The sequence below is a fragment of the Rhamphochromis sp. 'chilingali' genome, assembly GCF_963969265.1.
Source record: "Rhamphochromis sp. 'chilingali' genome assembly, chromosome: 14".
Taxonomy (NCBI): Eukaryota; Metazoa; Chordata; class Actinopteri; order Cichliformes; family Cichlidae; genus Rhamphochromis; species Rhamphochromis sp. 'chilingali'.
Window position 1 is genome coordinate 19967248 of NC_137941.1, and position 24678 is coordinate 19991925.

At 42.8% G+C, this 24678-nt stretch overlaps 1 protein-coding gene across 4 annotated transcripts in view; it reads left to right on the plus strand.

Moving 5' to 3' along the window:
- Positions 1–1713: 1713 nt before the first annotated feature.
- gsk3ba (glycogen synthase kinase 3 beta-a) overlaps positions 1714–24678 on the plus strand; it is a 36032-nt gene continuing 13067 nt past the window's right edge. The window contains exons 1-3 of one of the 4 annotated variants that reach the window (XM_080903734.1): positions 1714–2638; positions 10193–10386; positions 18582–18665. In XM_080903734.1, coding sequence (XP_080759860.1) covers positions 2551–2638; positions 10193–10386; positions 18582–18665 — 366 coding nt within the window. In that variant the 5' untranslated portion in view covers positions 1714–2550. The remainder of the gene's footprint in view (positions 2639–10192; positions 10387–18581; positions 18666–24678) is intronic. The other 3 variants (XM_080903733.1, XM_080903731.1, XM_080903732.1) reach the window with 3 other exon arrangements.

Consider the following 24678-nt stretch of genomic DNA (forward strand, 5'->3'; position numbering starts at 1 on the left):
GTTTGTTAACAATAACTGCTTTATAGATCAGTAATAAATCACAGTTCTAGATTATTTAGAATATTTTTGACTCAGTGATACAACATTCAATTATTAACACCTCATTTAAAATTTATATTAATGGTTTCTTCTTCTTCTTTTGCATGCTCCCTTTAGGGGTCACCGCGATGGATCATCTGCCTCATTCTCACACTATCCCTAAATCCTCCTCTGTCACATCAGCCATCTGCATGTCCTCTGTCACCACAGCCATGAACCTTCTCTGTGATCTTCCTCTTTTTCCTCCAGCCTCGCAGCTCCATTTTTAAAATATATCTATTATCCCTCCTCTGCAAGTCCTCTCATCCTTGTCTCTCTGACTTTGTCTCCAAACCTACCATCAGCTATCATCTTGTAAACCTTCCCTTTCACTCATGCTGCTTTTGTCACAAATCACCCCTGACACTCGTCTCCACCCAGTCCACCCTGCCTGCACTCTCTTCTTCACTGTCCGTTGCTTTGGATTTTCGACTCAGTGTAGTTAAACTCATCCACCTTCATTACCTCTGCTCCTTGCAGCTTCACTATTATTAATTAAAATCGTTCATAAATATTATGTCAGTGGAAATCAACAGCCCTCTCAAGGGTAAGAGGAAAGAGAACAGACAAAGAAGATCATGGAGAGACAAGGACAAAACACAATGGCAGAGAGAAGAAAAAAGTTAATGCCATGCTGGAGTGGTATGTAAATGCAGCTGTAGCATAAAGCCATAAGAGGAGAAGAAATGCTCATTGCATCTTAGCAAGTCCCCCAGCAATATTGCATCATAATCAAGACATGGTTCGGGGTCACCTGATCTAGCCCTACCTATAAGCTTAAAAGAAAAAAGGAGAGTTTTAAGCCAAGAGTAAAGAGGGTATCTGTCTCCTCAAACTGGGAGCTGAGTCCACAGGGGAGATTGCTAGCTGAAGGTTTTGCCTGTTATTCTCCTTTTAGAAACTATATACATCAAAATATCACCAAAAATTAAGCGAAAAAAAAAAAAACATCAGTCAAAGGAATCTTCAGAACCAACTCATCCATTAGGTACCTTTATTAAATAAATAATAGCAAAAGCTTTGTTTATCTTGCATCTTTAAAACACACAAAGAGACAGCAGTTTAAATGTGAAATCAGGACGTACGATGCTAAACATGTAAGATAAGGTTATAATAGAAGGGTGAGACGCGTGCACGCGCACATTATTACATTACTAAGCAGGATGACACTAATTAAAAGGATGTGCCCGAGGGCCGCGTGTGGTAAAAAGTGTTGGGGAGCGATAAAGGAGAGGCTTTTGTAACTAACATAGCAACAGTGCTGCATGACCACCGGTGCTCCGTGTCCGTGACAGCTGGGTCCATTTGAACTGACAGCCCGGCTTCGGCTCTCCATTGGTGGAAGAAGTCATCCATCCCGGGAACGGGCCCGCCCCTTGTCCCCGACGCGGCACATGAAAAAAGCCTTTGAAGTCGCGAGGGCGGTGCCGAGCAAATTATGCCATGTGGTGCTCGAGAGCGGGGTTTTCATTGGACGGCGGTGAAATGGTCGCCGCCCATTTTTGAAGGATACCCTCTCTGATTGGCTCAATCGGCCACCCCAGATTCGCCGTGCGCGCGTTCACAGTTTTCCTATTCTCCCTCGCGAGTTACGTCAGCAGCGTGAACGTCTTTCCGTGACGCCGGAGCAATCCCTCGAACAATTTGCGGAAACGGCGTACCTACCATGCGCAGCGACAAAGACTGCGAGCGTGAAACCTATGGGGAAGGAATAAAAAAAAGAAATTTCGTATCGTCGCACTCTGTGCTTAAAGACCAGTATTTTCTGAGGAGCTCGCCGGCCTGGGGTCTCGGTAAAGACACCGAAATTTAACCGAGGCAAGGCTGGATTTAGAGTCGGCGTACGGCTAGTGAATTCGCTGAAGAAGACTGTAGCAGCTGGCAGATTTTCCGTTGGACCGTCTGTAGGCTAGGGTAGCGAGGGAGCCGCCATGGCAGTCGGATCATTGAGCCTCCACATCGGGATATGAAGTGGAACTGCATGTGTCCCGAATCGTTAAGAAAACGCCGCATTTGTCACCGATCCGCACCGGATCAGCATCTGAACTAACCCTTCTTCATCTCCGTGAAATCGATTCCGCACCCCGAAAGAAATTACCGCTGGTTTTTAACCGTGGGGCCACAGGGAGAGGCCAGATTCATGACTATTTTAGTCGGATACGTGTCTTCAAAGGCCCGCTGAAAGAAATCCTGGAGCACAAGGAGGAAACGATGCTCTGATAGACCGTCGGTGGAAAAGAAAAGGGTCATTTAGTGGCGATACGAAGTAGTGTGAAGGATTCCTGGGATAAGGGGATCTCTTTCTGGCTGACCTCCCCGTGAATTACAGTGATATTAATTTACTGTCATCCCCCCCCTCCTTTTTGGATTTTTTTTTATTATTTTTTATTTTTGATGAGAAGGTTCGGCGAATCGATCAGCTCCGCCGTTTAAGCAAGTCACAGTCGAGAGAATCAAGGGGATCGTCGGATCATGTCGGGTCGGCCCAGGACCACATCTTTCGCCGAGAGCTGCAAGCCAGTGCCGCAGCCTTCAGCTTTCGGCAGCATGAAAGTCAGCAGTAAGTACACCCGTGTAATTCTAGAGTGGCAGACTTTTCCTGCACGCACCAGGCCCACCGTGGGCTGCATATGCTCGCTTAAGTGTCCTCTCACTAACTAGACTGGAAATGTGTCAAGTTAGCATACGGTTAGCTCCGGGAAGCTTATCTCTGTCATATATGTGTGTCACAGAGCGAGACAGTGGATGGTGCTGAGCGGCACACACTGCTGCTCGCCCCGATGTTGGCACACAGCGTTACGCGCTCTGTCGCGCCGCCCCGGGGCCGGTCAGCCGGAGCGGGGTTAGCAGGCCGCGCCGGGAAGGGCCGGGCCATAGGAAGGTAGTGTTGGCACAGGCCCAGGTCAAAACCAAGCCTCCTTCTTCCACCGCAGATCCGGCCTGATTATTGTCCATTTGAATGTAGATTAGATCGCGTAGAGATATTGCCACACAGCACCAATCACATGCGTAATGGAGTTAAAGCGATAGGTCCGGTCTATTACGCAACTGTCAGAACGGAAGGTGCGCCCGTAGTTGAGTCGGGCAAAACTGACGCGATCCTACGGGGGGTGGTTTATTAGCCCTGTTTCCACTACTTCCACGGGCCGTGTCGCGACGACCGGAGGGAGTGTGACATCAAGTATCCTGTTCATGAAGCCACGGTGGCACGGTGCCGGAGACCGCTTATAGACTGGCTGCAGAGAGGAAGCCATGCGACTGACTAGGCCTGTCAGCTGAGCAAGTGGCGGGGTGGGGGGCTGGCAATGTGGGTGCTAGACGCCTCTCTTTCGTCTAGTCTATCCATCACCACGGCGATCTCAAGGCAAGGCGCACTCGCTCCCATGCTGAAGATACTACTGCTGTGTTGGTTATATTTAATGGCCCAGTTAGAGCTCAGTCAGTTTAAATAACATCAAATTAACACTTTACATATCTAAAAGTCTTTTCATTGAAATTAATTTATAAGTATAGCATCTTTATTATTAATGAGTATCGACTGTCATAGATGGACACTTGCACAGTTCCTAGTTACACCCCTGTCTTATCTGACACACAGATGGGTGGGGTGGAGTGGAGTGGAGTGGGGTGTGAGGGCACGTACCTGTTAAGGAATGCTGATGGAGCCTTAAGGCTGTGATGTGAGCATGATGTATGTCAGGCGGGTGAGGCCTGAGCTCAGGCTCATGTCTGGGCCTTGGTGCTGGAAACCGATTAGTGCACTGTGACACACACACACACACACACACACACACACACACACACACACACACACACACACACACACTCTCCAAACCCAAGCCTAATTCTTGTCTCGCCCCAGGTGCATGTATGGGTCAGGTCTGCTAAATGTGAGAATTAATTTTTTCAGACAAAAGTTTTGGAGACTCATCTGGTGACTCAGTACTTTTTTATCAACTAAAATAATAAGCTGAACCTCTAGTTGCTCAATTAAATAGGTGTTTGATAATCTGATGTCTAACAGCAGGTGGTGTTCATCTCCATGGAGGAAAGTAGAGTGGCTGATTGCTCAGATGTCCCCTGTTGTAAAATTTTTCAGTATTTTGTCTAGTGTCAGTTATATCGTTATCGCAAATTTTCAAATGTATGACGTGATAAATAGTTTTGGTCATATCGCCCTGCTCTAGTTCCCAATCTTTAACGATCAAGGATGACAGCAAATCTAAATCACTGAGTTTTATTTTTTCTTGTAACAAGCAGCTACATATAATTTAACTTTCTTTTTAGTTATAGTTTTAATCTAAGGTAGGCTCTGTCACACAGAGGTATGTGGTACGCAGTTTCAGTTGTATAAAAACTGTACTTTGGACTGTGTCACTTAGCTGGAATCTACCTAGACTTGTTTTTTCATCCGGTCCAGGATATTAGTATTTTAGTATTTATTTATTTATTGTCATTGTCAAGAACAATGAAATTGCGTTTGGGGCTTCCATACAACCCAAAAAAAAGAAGAAAATAATAAATACCCCTTAAAACCCAAGTGTACATATTTAACCCAGTGTGACTCCAATGCAATAAGACAATCCTTAGCAATAATGTTCGTAGAAATTCAGACAAAGACCTGAGAAACATGACAAAATACAACAATGCAACCCATTCAATATTATTGTACTGTGAGATATGATATCAGATATGATAGTTATCTATTTAAGAAAGAGGGGGGGGGGGCAGGAGGGGGAAGAGAATAAAGATATGATGCACCAATGCAGACCAGTTCATTGCTATTAAGAAGTTGGATATGGTTATTGTCCGTGAGAGGGGGGCAGAGAGTTCAGGAGCCTCACAGCCTGTGGATACAGGCTGTTGGCCAGTCTGGATGTTCTGGCCTGTATAGACCTGTACCTTCTCCCTGAGGGCAGCAGATGGAAAAGGTGGCGCGCAGAATGTCATCCACTATTATCCTTTCCTCCACCATCCTATAACACACACACACACTTGGATAGATATATGCACTCAAATGTGTGTGTAATAACTTGGCTGATGGTCCTACACAGCTGTAGCCACTGCGTATGATCCTGGAGGAGAATGCTCTTACCCCTCCTACACAGGCAGACGGAAACACACATGCATATACATACATACAGTACATTCACACACCCACTCAAGCACCCTCAGGTTTTGTTTTTTGGGGGGTGAGGCAGCTGGCCAGGAACAATGAGCAGCTTGTTTAGCATCTCAAAGCAGCAGCTCTCTCTTCCTCTTTTCTCCTTTTTCCTGTCTGTCCCCCTCTCACGTTTTACAAGTGATGACGAGAACAAAATGAACTAATTATACTCTTTGATTCCAAACGAAACAGCAGGGCTTACAGACGAGACGAGGACCACCGGAATCGCTCAGGGTTTAGAAGAAAGATGAGATCTATTTTTTTTTTTTTTTTGTGAGTGAGAGAAAGAGAGAGCGAGAAAGCTAAATAAGATGAGTGTAGTAGTGCAGCAATGGCTCTGCAGGCTGCACGCTACCCTGACATCTACAATCCATGCACCAATATTATGTCTCCATCTCAGTGATTCTTGGCCAAGTTTGCTTTGCATTAGCTGTAACACTCGTTCCAGTAATGCAGTAAATTATCGTGTCAGCTTTACAACGGGGGGGATTCTGCAAAATTGTTTGTACCTGTGTCTGCATTACAGGAGCTGAGGACTGCGAAGCAGCAGATGCGCGTCTGTCATGAAAGACACGTGAATGCAGCATCAGTGGGGAAAAAAATAAAGAGAAATCTATTAATATTAATAAAAAAATGAAGCATAGCAAGGGAAAAATGACAGTGAAATATATACGGTATATACCGGAACTGAGCCAGAATGCCAAAATTTTGTATCTTAATTGCTTTCAACTTGCTTCTAGGCAGCCACTACACTTTAAAGCAATGTAGACTGAAAAAGAGGAGGCTGGAGAGGTGTAGAAGAAAATGCAAGAGCTGTCACTGCCACTTCCTGTTACCTGTGTGAATGCAAACAAAAAAAAAAGGTATTGAAAAGTAGTAGCGACTCCTTAGAACTGTTTGATCCAATGCGTGGATGCTTCTGCTTGCCAGGTTCAGGCATGACGAGGCCTAAATGTTCTCCTGACTCGACAGCGTAAAATATGGCACACATATCTTGAGCTAGGTTTAAAATCTAAGCTTAGTGATAAGCCCGTCAGGTTTTAGTTACCCTAAAGGTTATAAAAATATCTCTGCGTGCACTCTTCAGGGCTTGCACCTATGTTTAGTTGGGTGTTGATGCTTGGACCTAAGGTTTCCCAGCAGAACACTGCCTTGTAACGAGTCGTCCACAAATCCCCTGTCAGTAGTTCCCTTGCGTAGCTGATTGGTGTGTGAGCAAGTTATTGTGTGCAATTCTTTGCCAAAATTCAGAAAGCGATGGACACATGGGCTGTTTGGCAGGCTTTGCATTCTTTGACATTCACTTGTAGTGATGCAACATGAATGGTGTGAAAATTATTATTCGCACTGCAGTAAATACATGACTAATTTTATGACTGCAGCTTGATTACTGCTGCATATTTATACCCCTGTAGTACTTGGAAAGAGTGTGGCTGATCATGCTGTGGGAGTCGAATGTAAAACTACAAAGAAAATTTCTTTGTTTAGACTTCCGTGTCAGACAAAATACCAATGCATTAACTTTAGAAGGGGTAAAACTGCTATTGCATTAATAAAAAGAAGCATCTTGTCCAGAACTTGGACCATGGAATAGTGAGCGTGGAGGATTTGTCTTTAGAATTATGCCATGTTATTCTGTTCATTATCAGTGCCAAGGCACTGCTGTATATTAATAGCTAATAACTTATTGAATTATCGTGTACATGCCACAATGTGAGTGTGGTCATTTTGTGGCTATTTTGTGGCTAATCTTCTGTTTTGAGGAGGGACTGACAGATAATTTCAGTGGCAATATAATCTTCTTTTTTAGGGGTAAAATTCTGTTGGGCCGTGATTAAAAGAGAGTTTAACGAAACAATAAAGATGTGATTAATATTTGCCAGCCACAGGAAGACTTGAGAGTCAGAACTCAAAGTTCCTTTACTGACTGTGACTGTGGGGAGACGTCCACACAGGGAGCAATTTGTTGTCACAAGGCGTTTAGAGGCCGTAGAAAGTCAGTGACACTCAATGTGACTACGGGCAAAAAAGATCCCACTGGTGACGCGTTGAAGCGACTGCCAGTGAGAGGACAGGATACAGGTGGTTGACATGACCTGGTAGGAAATGCCTTAAAGGGTAACCTCGGCAACTGGAACCTAGAATATCTTCTGTCGACCAACTGTCAGCATCAGACCAGTGATCGCTTCCCTGTGCGGATGCAACCTAACCTGAAAGGGACACGTCCTTCCCTCTCATTGGTAGCTGCTTCATTTTCTCATCTGGGGTTGATGAAAGTTTAACTCAGGATCCGCCCACCTTGCATTGCTAGCAGTTATTTTGCTCCACATCACCTGAAGTTGCTGAATATTGTTGACTATTTATGGTCTCTTGTTGCCAAGATGCTGCTGGTTGCTTCCTTTGTGGATGCCCCTTAAAAGTACTTCATTGCCCTCCACTAGAGAAAAATAAATGACAAAAAGAGAATAAAAGTGTTGCTTTTAGGCAACACTTTACAAACTTAATCACGTTACTTATCCCATAATAAGCTTCAAATAACTGCAAGTCCTTAATTAATATTCATGTCAGGAAAATTAAGATGATCCACAAGTCTGTTAGTTAAAAAGTTGTTTTTTTCCCCCTTGATTTGATTTAGATGAACACAGATGAATTTATGACATTTGCTCAGGTAGTTTTTCAGCAGCTTTGATAGAAATACAGGGTTACACGTTTTTAACAGCAGCAGCCGCACACGTGTCCTGTGACTGCTCAGCAGCAGTGTTGTTGTGCGCACGCTTTAGCCATATTCAGCCGTGGCCTGAACTAGTCTGCTGACCTGAATCGAATATTGATGCCGCTGGCTAAACGTCGCATTGCAACAACCGTCTCTGCTCTATCACTTTGTAGATATGTAATACAGCATACGTACATGGAGTGATGCACTGCGATTTATGTATTAACTAGTGTACTTGTCGCAGGCTGACTGATAAGTTAACAATTCCCGCGCATGCTTGAAGATGTTTGTTGTTGCACTGATTTCTCTGTTATTGGTGCAAAATTCATGTTTGGTTATATTTAAAGAACTCTTTACATGTAATAGAAGTTTTTACCAGATGCTTTTGTTTGTTGGGGATAGTTTATTATAGGCATGGACAGATTATTGGTTAAACCAATATTGGCCTTTTTTACTGTAGAAATATTGGTAGAAATGATTGTTTATCAATGCCTGGATCCATTTTTTTGTCTCCCCAATGTTTTTTAGTTTTCTAAAAGTTAAATGACAAAGTGATTAAGAACTAAACTGCAGTTAAAGCTTTTAGGATTTTTTAAAATTTATTGTAGTAAAGATTTGCTTGTTTTCCTGGTTTATTGTTTACTTATTAGAATAAATAGGTGCCATAGGAAGTTACATTTCTTCTCAGATGTGAACTGAAGGTAATTCCTAATTGTGTGCAATTGTAATCGTTTCTCTAGTCTGTGTGAAAAGTCCTGCTTCATGCGTGTCCAGTTAGTCACTCAAATGACATTTGATCGCTTGGTCATTCCTTCCTTACGGCAGTGTGGGTTCCCAGTATGTGTTTGTGAGCAGGCACAGACTTTTCTCACGGTTTGAGGAAGTGCAGAGGCGTCATAGAAATGGCCCTGTTGGAATATATGTAGGCAGAGTCATATTCCTCTCTCTGTCCATAGTCCTGGAAAGTCTATTTCTGTTGGTACAGAATCCATCTTTAGTTTCCCTTTCTAGACTTGGTCCTGGAGAGAGAAGCTGTCTCTTTTTCCTTTTTTTGGTTTCTCAGACCCCTCCACTGTTTTCTCCCATTCCTTCCCTATTCTTTGATTGTAATTGCATCTTTGGTAATGGAGCCTCTCGCTGGCCACACAGCAGCAGAATAAGGCTTGCAAACACACATTAATAATTTTATGTCTGGATTGAGCCCGTGTGTGCACCGGCGTCCGTGGGGGGACTATTTGCATCGAAATCAATGGTGGTGTTGGAAAATAAAATCAGCAAACCAGTGAAAGTAAGAAATAGGACTGGTTAACCTCCACACCCTCGGTTATAGTTTGAGGTCAAATGTTGATTTGTGGATTAGCAGTGCGGGGTTAATCAGTCCGAGGAAATTGTTGATTCAAAACACACATGCAAACAACCCATGACCTGGTACTTTACTAGAAATCAGCATGACATGCACACCCACTCAATATGGGTGGACGCAGCGGCCTTCCAGAGTCCATCCAACCAGTTGTGTTTGCTGCCTACCGCTGTGAGAAATTCAAAGAAGAATGCATTTGATATTTTTGACTTGTTTAGGCTCCTCCTCTGAAGTCTGGGTTAAGTTCAGACCTGCCCAGTCATCCTTTTTACTGCCAGCTAATGTAGAGTTTCCTCAATTTTACAGCTCTTTCCACTTGTGCTTTTTTTTTTTTGTCTGTCTGAGGCTAAAGCTGATAGGCATGACAGTAACACGGTTCAAATGTTCATCAGTAATACACGGTCCTTGCCTGCGTTGTATGACTTGTGAATCGAGGACCAATTTGACGCTTTGATGACCAAAGACAGCCTGCAGCAGAATTCAGAAACGGTGTCAGAGAACGAGTTCTCACAGTGTGACCCACATTTAAAAGCCAGTCCATCACACATGAATCAATACACCAGTCAACTGTCGTTCTGAATAAAGTTCAGTTTGAAGATTTTTTTTAAAAATTCTTTTATTTTTTAAATGCTTGGAAGCACTGCTGCAGTGGTCACACAGTGGTCTGGTTTTCTGTGAAATATCTTTGGATTTTCAGACAGGGAGCTCTGAGACTCACCTGAAACTCTCAGGATCATGAGCATTTTTACTCTTCTTTCATGTATTTCAGACAAAATGATTCGGAAAGAATATAATAAATGGGAAAATCAATGTTTTGATCTAATCTACACGGATCTGAACACTTGTGTGTTGCTTGTGTCTTTGTCTGTATCTGCAGGGGACAAAGATGGCAGCAAGGTAACGACAGTTGTGGCCACCCCAGGCCAAGGCCCCGACCGGCCACAGGAAGTCAGCTACACGGACACCAAGGTCATCGGCAATGGCTCTTTTGGCGTCGTCTACCAAGCTAAACTCTGCGACTCTGGAGAGCTGGTGGCCATCAAGAAGGTCCTGCAAGACAAGAGGTTTAAGGTAAAACTTGTTATGACTGAGAACAGCTGCAGGCGTAATTGACGAGTGTGCATATAAACACAAACTCAATGTTTACCCTCCAAATCACCCTTTTTTTTCTTTTCTTTCTTTTTTTTTTTTAAAAACAAAAAATCCATGCTATCAGAGTCGAGATGTGTGGCATTAATGAATGTTCCGGGGTAACCGTGAAAGAGACATGAATGGAGAGATCTTTCACACGAACGGGGAGATCAGAGAAGCAAACAAAAGTGAAACAAAAGAAAACAAAAGAAGAGCGGGAAAGTTTGTCATTCAACACATTCCTACTTTAAAGCGTGTCTTTTCTTCTTCTTGCAGAGAATGTGCGTGTTTGTGTAGTAGTGGAGCGGAGGTCTTTTCTCACACCAACAAACTCAAACACATAAATACTCCGTCATCCGTCAGCTTGCAAATGTCATGTTTCTTTCCAAGTAGAGCTCTGCTGGAAATCTCCTCCTGTGCTTTGAATAGATTTGGCTGATGGCTCGTTGTTCCTTCATTTGGGCAACATTGTCTTTGCTCCACTGGTTCATGGCCTCCGCTGAGTGTATATGGGTGGAAATAAGTGTCCCGAGGATCATGCGGATAGGATGTTTACATGAAACACACAAACTTGATAATAAGATGTATATAAGCAACATTAGCTGGGATTATTTTTGAGTGCTTAGGATAGCATATTTGGGTCTCTCTGACTGGTTAAGGGTTTGTCCTTGTTTCAGAAATCAGGATATGATGTTTATGTGGCAAAGACAAAATGGGATGCTTCAAAAACTCATGTCCATATAAACAAACTCATTGTCCCTGCCACTAGACCTCAGAAAGCAACGCTTGCAGAAGAGCTGTTTAGAGTTTCATCAAGTTTAAAGGCTTTAAAAAATGAGCTTCCACAGTATTTTAAGTGTGTGATCAGGCTGGGGGTAAACTGGGTAACAGCTCAAAGTGTTAATCTTGCAGTTGGTTATTTTATACATATGTATAATGTTTGTTAAATGGTTTAAATTCAAACCAGCGCTTCTTAACCTATTTCTGGGATGCTTCACTTAAAAAGCAGCCATAAACTCTAACACTGGGATCAAAGTTTTATTTATTAAAATACCAGGATACCATCAGTCAACTCGTGTTTGTTTCACTTTCACCAGAAAAATGATATCTGTTAACTTAGCTGGACTCCACATTTTTACCCAGGTCACCTACACTGGTTCTCTTCCTCACCGCTGAAGCCAGTGCAGTCTAATTAGGGATGTTATTGGATTTAGTGATACCAATACTATTATTGAGTCTGCTTAAAGGGCTTATTCTTTATCGATTCTCTTATTGATTGTTGATCAATTTTCTGAAAAATGGAGGCCCATTCTTGTTTTCAGCGGCCAGTATAGCAACAAAATATAAAAATAGCTTATGTTAGACTCAGGTACTCAACATGCTAAAGGAAGTTATTAAGCTTGCAGGTGTGTGATTATGGTGTACTGGACAGTTTAGTAGTGGTTCTTAACTGGAACTTGGTTCTTGAAATGTAAATCTATAGTAGTCACATGTTTCAGTTTCTTTAGGCTCCAGTCACACAGAATAGAAATCGGTCGGCAACCAAATGCAAACTTCAATTCAATTCCATTTTATTTATATCGTGCCAAATCACAACAACAGTGGCCTCAAGGCGCTTTATTTTGTAAGGTAGACCCTACAATAATACATACAGAGAAAAACGCAACAATTATATGACCCCCTATGAGCAAGCACTTTGACAGTGGCAGTGGGAAGGAAAAACTCTTTTAACAGGAAGAAACAGCCAGCAGAACCAGGCTCAGGGAGGGGCGGCCATCTACCGTGATCGGTTGGGGTAAGAGAAGGAAAACAGGATAAAAGACATACTGTGGAAGAAAGCCAGAGATTAATAACAAGTATGATTCAGTGCAGAGAGGTCTATTAACACATAGTGAGTGAGAAAGGTGACTGAAGAAGAACTACTCAATGCATCATGGGAATCCCCCAGCAGTCTACACCTATTGCAGCATAACTAAAGGAAGAATCAAGGTCACCTGGTCCAGCCCTAAATATATGCTTTAGCAAAAAGGAAAGTTTTAAGCCTAATCTTAAAAGTAGAGATAGTGTCTGTCTCCCGAATCCAAACTGCAAGCTGGTTCCACAGAAGAGGGGCCTGAAAACTGAAGGCTCTGCCTCCCATTCTACTTTTAAATACAGTGCGAGAGCAAAGTGCTCTAATAGGGTGATATGGTACTATAAGGTCATTAAAATAAGATGGGGCCTAATTATTTAAGACCTTGTATGTGAGGAGCAGGGTTTTGAATTCAATTCTGGATTTAGCAGGGAGCCAGTGAAGGGAAGCCAATATGGGAGAAATATGCTCTCTCTTTCTAGCCTTTTTTTGATTAACTGAAACCACTGTAAGCTACGGGAAATGCTGGTGAGTGGTTGCTACCTCCTTGGAATTGTCTTGGTTACAATAAGACAGCTTGTAGTTTGCAAGGGAGACGCAAACGTGTCCACAAACAGTGCCGCTGTGCACAGACTGGTGGTGAAACAGTGAAAAGTACAATACAAATGGAAACAAAGACGCTTAGCCTTGAAAGTAGAAGCTACACCTTTATGAAACATGTCAGCAGTAAAGCTTAATTTAGGCTTCTGCAGGAAATTTACGTCTTAACTTACATAGTAACTCCTTTTATCTCCACACTGCAACCTTTCACACCACTCGAGTGGTTGTGGTCGTCGACCCAACGTGTAGTTACGTTTCTCAGGAGGTGCCTGTCTGGCGTAGAGTTGAAATAGGATTCCGGTTATTGCGTACGTTACAATGTAGATCTGACGCAGGAGTATAATTTACATGTTAGGCTTAAACTTGAACTTTGTGTTTGTGTCAATGCAAACTAAGGGTGACCATGGCTGCCTGCTAGCCACGCAAGGAGGATTTTTTTTGTTTTGTTTTTTGGTGCAGCGCTGTCTTCGCAATCGACAACCCCTAGCGACAGCCAGCAACCTCCAACAACTTGTCAGCCAGGTAGGGAATACACATTTTTCCCGGCAACTGAAGGTTACCAGGGGCTCACCAGCCGACCTCTAGAGTTGCTGCCATTCCAACCACAACTGAAAGTCACACCTTAAAAAAAACGAGTGCACTATTGTCGTGTGAGACTATATATTTGTCATACACACAGACACTCAATACAGTAACAACTACCAGCTGAGTTGGGGTTGGTTTGACTGGGCTCTTCCAGCCTAAGCACAGCAATTACTTTGCAGCTCTGAATGGACTCACACTTAATTTCTAACCTCACAGGCAAAAATAAGAAGTTTTTGCAATGATTAAAGGAGATACATTTCAACTGTAAAATTACTGCAAAAAACAATTTATACCTTACATCTCTGACCTTGTGATGCTGTAAAGTTTGTGTACGTTCTACCCATAAGCTTTTATTTCACTGTGTGACAAGAGATGCTTTAATTGTAGACATTTGACTAGAGGAAAGGGGGGAAAAAAGCACAGACGTTACTAAAAATAGCAGGGGCTATGTCGTCAGACTATGGTTCCAGTAAACAATGGCTGCAAACCAGGAGAAGCAGTTCACATTTACATGCATTTAAAGTAAAACTGAAAATACAAAATGAAATGCTGGCATGAAGAAAAGAGGAAAAAAACGAACTAAAACTGTATTGACAATGATAAATGGGTAGGTTATGTGTCATACTACATACATGCCCCTGTTATAAATAAATAAATGAGTAGTATGTCTAATGGGAATTAAGTCTGTTAATATTTGATTTAAGCTTGGAAGGCAGAGCTATTCCCTTCTCGCTCATCATTTTATGTCCGTTATTCCCAGGAGGAGAACGCTCACTGTTGTCTTGTAGACTCCCATCCCGCTGCTCTTTTTCTTTTTACCCATAACTGTGAGAACTGCTCACAAAGTTCAGTCAAATCTATTTGCCTGTAGCGTTTTCACCCAACTGGTTCAGCTAAATGCTTGAGCTACTCAAAACCCTGGGTTTAACCTGTTGGAGATTCAGCACAGTTTTTCTTTTCCTCGGGATGTGCTAGTCCTTTGCTCTGTGAAGCCAGACAAGATGAATGATGTCACTTAATGGTGTAGGGGGTCGGACATCTGCCACCAAATTCGCGGTGCTCGTTGCGGACGCTCACACTGTCTTTTTGTGGCTCTGCGTGCCGGCCCCGGTGAAGTCACATCCTGCTCTTCCTGTTAGCCTGTGGTTAGCATGACGTGCTAGCAGGCCGCCTCCTCTTTTAAACAGCTCAGTGAAGCTCACGCTGGTTTGATTGTTCAGTTTCCTCTTTAGAGAAGACCCTCTGCCTCAGCTGGCTGTCGCTCTTTCCGCCTCGTCTTTCTCGCTGCTTCATCTGCACGTCCTCCTCATGAACAGCTTGTTAGGAAAAATGAAGCAAATGAGGGCTAAGACTCTTCACATGACTGTCAAGCATGCAGCGCGCGCACACACACACACACACACACACACACAAACACCTGCGTTCTATTTTCTTCTCCCCCACTTCAAAAGCCTTTTGTCCACACTTCTGCTTTTTTCCTGTCTGATTTAGTGCTCATCTGTGAAGTGAGCGTGGGTTGAGTAAACCATGCCAGTCAACATGTGTGAATGTTTTATTTTCTCTCACTGGCGCGCACACACACACACACACACACACACACACACACACACACACACACACACACACACACACACACAACCAATTCAAGTCAAACAGGGTAATCATGTGAATAGGCTTCTGGTTTAACTGTGAGGCTGCTTTGGTGGGCTCACAGTGTTCTTGTTGTCCATTATGGGATGGGTCCTTCTCCCATCCCAACTGAGGGATCACATATCAGTCTATCGGAAAATGGATGCTCGCATTAGACCTCGCTGTCACACAGACCGAGAGCACGCCTGATGGCAGATACTTGTAAATATTATTAACGAATAAAGAAAAATAACAAATCCTGTAAATACTCTGTAGCTGAAACCTGATCAATTTAACCCCGTAGGTTTTTTTTAAATTCATAAGTGTGTGTTTGACAGTTTTGAGTAATACACTTAGAGAAACCCCTTTGTTCTTTTATTTTGGATGATTTACAGTTTGAGTGGGCTTGAGAGGGACCGCAGGTCTATTTTAATTGCATTTAACTTATACATAAACAACATTTCTTCTCATTATTTATATTTAAACCACATCAGATTGATCATTTTTTCATTTGTTTGATTGTACAAGTGCATTACAGTATTTATAATCAACTTATGTTCTCCCACAATGACAGCTCCGTATAATTCCCAAACACAATCCAAAATCTACATTGGTGCTGTAGGAAGCCATTTAAAACGACAAAACCAAGGAACTGGTTGACTCATCTGGAAGTATGAGATGGGAATAACTATAGTAGGACAGGGCTCGTGTTTGCGAAGGTTGTATTGTTCTGTGGCTTTGGCGTTCTTAATCTTTTTGGGATGCGGTTTGGTTTTGGCAGCATCAGCTGCGCGAGGCTCTCAGGTGTAGTCCTTGCAGCCGCCGCAAATCAAGTCATTTTTCTCTTTCCTCTCGGTCTCTGCTGTCTGTGCCGCTCACACTCTGGGGGATGATAGGTCAGCAGGATGGACTGCAGTATAACTGGAGCTGGGTTGGGCTTTACTCGACAGCCTTCCCACTCCTCCTCCATATGCTACTGTCTCTCTCTCTGTCTCTCACACAGAGACACACCCTCGGACACTCCAGCACAAAAAAGACGAGGGCGTTGCCTGCGGCCGGTCTTTGACCCCGTGTGCAGTGATGTCACTCGGTGATGTGGGGGGTTGTGTGTGTGTGTGTGTGTGTGTGTGTGTGTGTGTGTGTGTGTGTGTGTTTGGTTGTCGTGGCTGCGTAAAGGGTAAAAAAGCAGGGGGAAGACTGTGGGGATGATTTGCATCAGCTTAAGTGAATTAGACTGGGGGGTTGTCTGCAGGAGGCTATTGAGCTACCAGATGCTCTGTTGTGCTGCTGTTGTTTAGGTGGAGAGGACCTAACCCTGCTAACATGGGTTTAAAGCCTTATAAAGATAAGGACAGCTGCAAGCATCATCCCGACCCACGTAAGGGACTTTTCATGAGTCACAGCTTCAGACAGACAGTTCAAACCACGCAGTGTTTTGTCAACCACGTTTATCCATATTTCTTTTTACGAAAACCACTGATTTACAGGCAAAACTATGAGCTTAAAATCTTTTGGTTTGAGGAATTGGCATTTTTTTGTGTGTTGTTGCATATAATGAACAAACTTACCCATTCTGCTATCTTACACTGAGCTGCAAAACCAGTTGATGCCAGTCTGGAGGCTTTTAGAGGCTTTTGTAATGATCGTCTTGACTTGGACTTAAGAAGTTAAACAGTTATCAAAGCCACTGTTAAATAATACTATAAATTTTAGTTAATCATTAGATTAGTCAAAGAGGAAGATTAAATCTCTAGCTGCTGTGTTATATACTAAATAGTAGCACTTATGTTAAGCCTCTTTATTACAGAAGAGCAAAGAGAAGAACCTTCAATAAGTAGTTGTGTATTCCTACATAATGTGTTTTTACTCACAATGATACTAGACAATTTGTGGATGGATAAGTTGCTTAAAAGCACAACAGTCTCTTAACTTCGTAGTTTCAACTGATCACTCTCTGTTTAAAGTCCAAAGCTCACAAAGTAGTTTCTTTTGCCATCACATGTGCATCCAATTTAAACAACACAAAGATGATTTGCATGCGGTGCTTCTAAGCCAATCGTGAAACCTGTCTTTAGACAAGTTCAGACATGATGTTGAGTGGTTGACACTTGCTCTGGTAGCTTGTTAGTCAGCTGGACAGTCATGCAATTCTGTGCTTCCTTAATAACTTTGTCTGTGAATTAACTCTGTAACCAGTCTGGTTACAGGGGAATTAGACAGGAAGCTGCTGAGTTTCTTTGAGTGGAAATGTACATCTGATTTTTTTTTTTCCATTAAAAGCATGCTGCATACTGATCATTGTGGCTATATTTGCCATCTTTATGTCACCAAAGGCACAGCGCTTGGTTTCTGAATGTAATCATATTTTTCCCAGAAGCTGCTAGCCTTCATCAAATACAAAAAGAAAGTAAATGTGGGCGGCAGTTCTTTTGTACATCTACAAGTGGACAGCTTCACTGAAAACCCACATCACAGCTATAGAATATGCTGCTCTAATATGTTTCTAATTGAAAATATTAAAATGTACTCATTCAAATTGCAGGACTTCTAACCAAAAGTCAGAATATTACGTAAGGAGTCCGCTTCACTGCTGCACACTGATGGTGCGTTTCTTTTCCACTTTGTCCCTGTACTGAGCTTTCTTCTCTGATCTCTGTGTTAGTTCTCCATATGCTTGTTACCCTCCATTTCTTTCTCGACACCGGGGCCACACAATGTTACACAAGCACTTTAGTCAACACTGAGCACTGTGGAAAAGAGGAGGAAGGAAAATGGAGAATGGGAGCAAATGTGGACTATAATGGAGCTGTTAAAGCTTTTTGTAATGCTTGAATTCCTGCCCAACCTTTGAGAAAATCCATACGCCCAACCTTTTTATGTATGGAAACACTGTATATGAATACAGATGGAGTGGTCTGACATTTTTTTTCTCGGCCTCTGGATTGTCTGACTACAGGGCCCAGAGCTTTACTCGAACCTTTCTGAACAACTTTTTTTTTTTTTGGACAACTCTTTTTCTGGGGCCATTTTCTGTAGGTGCTGGTGCTTTAAATGGGAATCGATGGCATGCAACCTTTTTTTTTTGTTTGCTCTCTTCCCCTCCCTGTGGAAGTGTTTGTCTTGGTAACACCACAGTGATGCTATTGTGAAACCAGTTGACTAACGGAATGCGTTTTCTGTCATAAGACAGTCATAAGCAATATAAGGTTGATGGTTTATGTTAAACGTTTGGCTTGTCCAAACTGCACTCGTTGCTGTTGAACCCACTGAGGCTGACACGTAACGCTTCTGACATCTAGTTGTTTAAAAAAAGCTCAAAAGGAACTCTCCACAGTGTGCTAAAGGTTCAGTGGAAAGCTTTCATGATCTCCTGACCCTCTTTAGACCAACTGTGTTATGAAAGCTGTCTGAAGCATAAACATGAAGTATCTCTCACGCTTTTTCTGTTTTGTTTTCTTCTTTTGTTCAGAATCGTGAGCTGCAGATCATGAGGAAACTGGACCACTGCAACATAGTCCGCCTGCGCTACTTCTTCTATTCCAGTGGAGACAAGGTGAGTCGGCTCGGTGTGCTTCTTCTAATTCTTCATCTGACCGTGGGAGGATGCATATTTAATTCTGCACAAATATACAGGAAAAAATATTAACAGCCATCTGTTTAAATTGACTGTTCAGCATAATCTATTTTTTCCATCCTTGGAAAAGTATCGCACCTTGTGGCTGAGGAAGCGTATTCAAGGACGAGCCTTGCTTAGATTCCTCTTTTATGGGCCTTTTTAAGGTATCTTGGGGTCTTCTAAACAAAATAAAAGAAGATCTAAAATTCAATTTATTGACTCTGATTGCAGTAGCATAACACCAGCCTCTTCTACAGAGTATACACTAAATGTGCTCTGTGGACGCTGTACTTTCAGAAGCAGTTGAGCATTTTCTAGCTCAATCAACTTGTTCTGTGTTTAAAGGGACTGGACTCATAGCTTATTTCACTGAGTCCCATTCACAGGTCATTTTGTTGTATTTTGGAATCTGTTGTTTTCCTGTTTTTTTTATTTTTATTTTTTAATGTTTTCTCCTGGCCAGCTTAGCTGTAATAAATACAATAGTACATATCTTGCCTGGAAAGTCCCTCTCTGTGCCCTGCTGTCGGTCTTCGCCGAACATCAGAGGTCCCCTGGAGACTACACGGCTGTGCTATGTCATTCAGCTAGCTTACAACGGGCAAAGGTCTGTGTGTCAAATATAGAACCACGTGGACTTGGCTCACATGCTGTCGGGACTATACCCATGACACGGCAGTTAGGAATGCTTTCCTGTTGCTCACCTAGCGACACCAAGGAAAGCTGTTAAGGTTTGAAGGGAGAGGAGTGGACGGTGAGATGGTCAGAGGGCATCGGCTAATTATAGATCCACTCGAGCTCTCCCTTCCGCGCCGTGCAAGCTCCAAGCCTGTCCCAGGCTCTCGTCACACACCCACTGACCTCTGGGAATCACCTCTAATTCTTGGTATACTGACACAACGCCCGAGGCGACATGTTACACAAATCACCTAACACGCTGCCAACTTTTTTTTATATTGCACAAGTTTCATGTGACTGTACCATTGCATCCACCTTTACATCACTTTCTTGTATAAGTCCCCCCCACCACCCCTTCTCTTCGCCCTCTCCTCACCATGTCTAATTATGGAGACCGGCACCATGTTTTTGGTATGGGATTTTACCACCCATAGAGCTGCTGAGAGGTAGTGAAGTAGCCAAAAGGCAATGTGAAAGGGATGGAGAGTTTCAGGCATGTTGATGGATTGATGGCAGATGGGTTTAAAATAAGTACGGGAAGAAAAAAGACATAGACAAAGAGATGACATGAGAAGAGGTCAGGTGTGTAGGTGCCACTGGTGTCCTGAAATGAGGGTTCATGTTGGGTGCAGCTGTGAGACAGGCAGGGACTGTTGCTACAGTAGCTGTCAGTGTGTGCACAGGTAGTCTTATATAAGTGCTGGCATGTGGCGTGCCTGATGCACACAGTGTGCTTTTGCTTTTACCCTTTAACCACTTGTATAATGCTGTGTTTAAACAGAAGGCCACCGGTCCAAACAGCGTAGGCAGGGAAGCAAATAGTCGCTTGACTTTTAACTATGAAATCGCTCAGAGGGTGCTTGGAACGTACTCTGCTGACATGTAGCTGCCCTGTGCTGCATTTCTTCTTAAAATCACATATATTTACACACTGATTGCTTTCAGTAACATGAAAAAAATTAAGATAACATTCTTGGCAGCAGATTGACACTACAGTTTTTTTTTCTGTTGTAACAGACTTGAAGACAAAGTTCAGTTCATTTTCAGGTTACTGACTGAACGGTGATTAGAAATATGAGAGGCAGAGTTCAAAAACCAGCTAATTAATTGTTCATAGGTGACGAATCTGCATTAAAATTAACTTGCACTCTCACTTGCAACTTCCACTGGCACATCTAGCACTAGGACCACCTTTGGTCTTCAGAACTACCCTAATTCTCTGTGTCTTAGAATAAATAAGCCACTTGAAACATTCCTCATTGACTTTGGTCCATGTTGACATGCTGTGGTGTTTTAACAATGCTCAGCTGGTACTAAGGGACCCAAAGTGTGCCAAGAAAACACCCCCCTCATCTTTACACCATCATCAAGCCAAAACCACTGATAGCAAGCAGGATGGATCCACAGAAGAATCCACTGAGACCTCTCAACAGAAAGTGAGGAATCTTAGACCATCCGGTATTTTTCCCCCCCAATCTTCTGTTGTCCAGTTTTGTTGAGCCTTTGTCAGCTGTAGCTTTAGTTTTCTGTTCTCAGCTGACACGAGCAGCTCCCAGCGTGCTCTTTTGCTGCTGTAGCCCATTTCCTTCCAGATTTAATGTGTTGTGCATTCAGAGATGCTCTTCTGCTTTTGTTATTTGAGTTACTGTTGCCTTCCTATGAACTCGAAGAAATCTGGCCATTCTCCTCTGGCGAGGATCAGGATATTTTCGCCCAGAGAACTGCCGCTCACAGAATATTCTCTTTTTTTTTTTTTTTTTTCTTCAGACCATTTTCTATAAACCCTAGAGATGGCTGTGCGGGAATATCCCAGGAGATCAGCAGTTTCTGAAAAACTCAGCCTGTCTGGCACCAACAACAACGCCACATTGAAAGACACTTTAATCAGTGTTCTCCCCATTCTGATACTCAGTTTAAGTTGGTGCCATATCATTGACTGATTAGATATTTGCATTAATAAGCAGTTGAAAAGGTGTAACTCTAAAAAGTGTAGGAGTTTATTGAGGACTATGAAATGCATACAATTTGGTCTAGGCGTATGATTCTCGCTTTGGGTGCGAGAGGTCCTGGGTTCAAATCCCGGACGAGCCCCCAATTACGCCCCCAATTAAACATAAGAATAGACTTGTACATTACAATGGTGTAAAGAAATGGTAACTTAATGATAGAGCTGTGACTTTGGTTAATGTCATACATTAGTGTTGGAAATCACTTTGATCATGTCCAGTTAATTTAACGATGTGCAACAGATGCACTTTTCTAACGTGGGCATTGTAACTTTCCTGACTTCAACAGTGTCTTAAAACTGACATCATTATGTGATTCAGACAGGATTCAGGAGGGATGTGTAACGATGATGAGTTTTGTTAACATGGAACTCTCTTTAGACTTTAGTTAATACATCTTTTTTTATACTGCAGCTTACAAAGTGAGCAAATCAAAGTACGCTGTGTCACATCCTATTAGATTTTGATTCCTGTCGGAAAAACGTTTCCATGTTGGGGAAAATATATTGTACGTAATTAATAAAGCTATTGTTGTGCCACGTGCATAAGTGACGCTGATGGATGAATCCTGCTGCTCTGTGATGTTGCAGATATATAATAAACTCAGAGGAACGACTCCAGCACACACAAAGCTTAAAACTAAATTTCACCCCCTGTTATTGTTTTGTCAAAAACCCAAATCATATTTATTGCTCCCACTGAGTTTTGTTAATCTGTTATACTGAATGATACTGAATTGGAGGCCCTAATCTTTGGTGTCCACTATTTCTTCTCCACATTTATAATCAGTCTGGGTGATTAAGAATGTAACCCTGACTAGTTGTTGGAGGCATACATTCTTCTTCTTCTTCTTGTTATTGTGATTCTTGTTGAGGGCATTCCTCACATCAGTCTTTCCTTTTTCTTTTTTTTTGTGGGCTCAGAAACTGGCGACAAGAGAAACCACAGTCTAGTGCGTGCCTCTCCATTAATACTGCAACGAGTTACTTCAGATATGAAGCAGACGCTTTCAGATGCTGTCTGATAAGCAGAAAGACGTGCACGTCACAAACAGATTTAAGTGACGTGAATGACTCAACAACCTTGCGTGCTTGGTGAATTAGCTGGAAAGGAAAAGGGAACTGCTCTGGTTTTTTGTGGTATTTGTTGCTGGTGCCTTTAAAGGACTTTTAACAACTGATTTTTAAAAGACAAAATAAAAAAATGTGTATTTTCTGTATGAGAAATAAATCTACATCAAGTTTTCAGTTATTTATTATGTTAGATTATGTTGCACTTGGATGGTGCATATTTTTAAATGAAGTGCAGTGAACTTATGAACTGATGGGTTGACAATGAGCCTGTGTGGCTATTTATGAGTTCAGCTGAAGGATGGTTGTGTAAACATACAAAACGAATAGGCCCAGGGGCACCTCTTCTGCCTCCGGTCCTCCTGACTGGTTGATCCGGCTGTGGATAACATACCAGTGTAGCTTTCTGTTTCTTTCTGGCTTTTTTTTGAGCTATTAAATCAGTGATTCCAGATTTTAATAGAGACACTGTGGTTGAATAGCCTTGCATCTAGATAATGAATCTGGTAGAGCTGCCACTGGATTTCCCAGGAGCCAGTGAGAGACAGGTGAGAGTTTATGGCTGTGGCTGACATATCTGGCATTGCTCCTGCACATGTTAAAGACTTATTCTTAGATTCGTAGTGCCATGTTGCAGCCTTCATTAGCGTGGGCCAAAATAAGGACTCAGTTAACGTCCCTCACATCTTGCTCGAGCTCCGTCTGTGCCGCTGTCTGCCTTCCTTGATTTCACAGACTCATTTGCGCTCACAGTTGTGTAATTTCCTCCCATAATATGCATTTAAATATGCTTCATAATGTCAACACAGAAGCGCAAACACACATGCTAATAAAAGCTTTGCTTGTGAAGACTGACATGCAAACTGTGCGTTACATACTGAAGACTGCTAAGCTTACTGACAGATAGCGTAGCCAGGTTTTCTCACCAAATTAGAGGCTGGGTTGCTTAGCTGGGAGTGAACAAGGAGCCAATCGGATCCTGCCTGGCTAACCTCCGGGAACAAGCCAAGGAAGTGGCTTTGTAGTGAGGCAGGAAGTGAGTCATCGCTGTTGCTAGGCTAAATATAGCTTTAGTGGCACCAGAAGGAGGTGTAATGGGCTCTCCAGACGTCACAATTCTTATCAATGGGAGTTTTGCTGGTGAACGAGGGATGGCTGTGTGCTATGATTGGTAGAAGAGAAAGGCACGCAGAGATCGCGTGCTAAGGAGTGAACGCGATGCCAGTGATGGATCAGTTTGTAAATGAAGCTATACTCACCAGTATCGGAAACCCTGTGCGTGCCTGTCCATCTGTCTTCCAGGAGTCAAGGCCCTGTACTTCGCTCGCTGTCTGTGTATGTGTCCAGTCATCTGAGTGTGAACAGGAGAGAGCTGTCAGGACAAAGCAGGACACTGAGCTGACAGAAGTGTACCGCACAGTCTGTCTGGAGGCTCTTCACAGGCCCAGCTCACTCATTTTGCTTTGCAGACCTGCAGGGAGCCAGCGCCTAAGCTGCATGTTGGGCAGCGTTGCTAACAGATGGGGAAAAGGAGGCAAAAGGAATCCAGACACTCAGTCCCAGACTAGATAGGAGGGAGAGAAGAAAGCAAGGAATAATTTAATTAAAGTGTAATTTAAAAGCTCAGATTTATTTATTTATTTTTTTTACTCAAAGAGGGATGTCTCATGGGTGTCTGTGCAGATACTGTTCAATACCAGTCAGTGCTACATGATTACATGTAGCAGTATGCGCTCACCGCCCACTGATCCTCTCAAAGATGTCATGATGAGGGAACACATGAGGTATATAGCTTTGCAGATGCAGTTACAGTGTGGGCGATGGGCCGCTGTTATCAAAAATGCAGTTTATCACAGTATTACATGCGCCTACACAGAAGACACACCCATGTGAAGTCCATTTACACTTTATCTTACATTTATGTTTGAAACGAGTGAAGGAGCCTTCTGCCAGTGATAAACGGTGAACGCACACAACTTACATTTTGAAGGCGAGTCAGTTGTGTTGCAAAGATTAAATACTGCATCAGCAAATCCCTTGAAAGAAAAGCAACACCATCAATAAAGCGATGGCCAGGTTTAGCTTCTCGCTCTGCTTCATATACCTCAGCTGTATTTAAAACACATCAGTGGCCCGCAGTGTTGCATGGCTGCCATGTTTCTTCACTACAACATGGCCTGTGTAGTTTATTTTGGG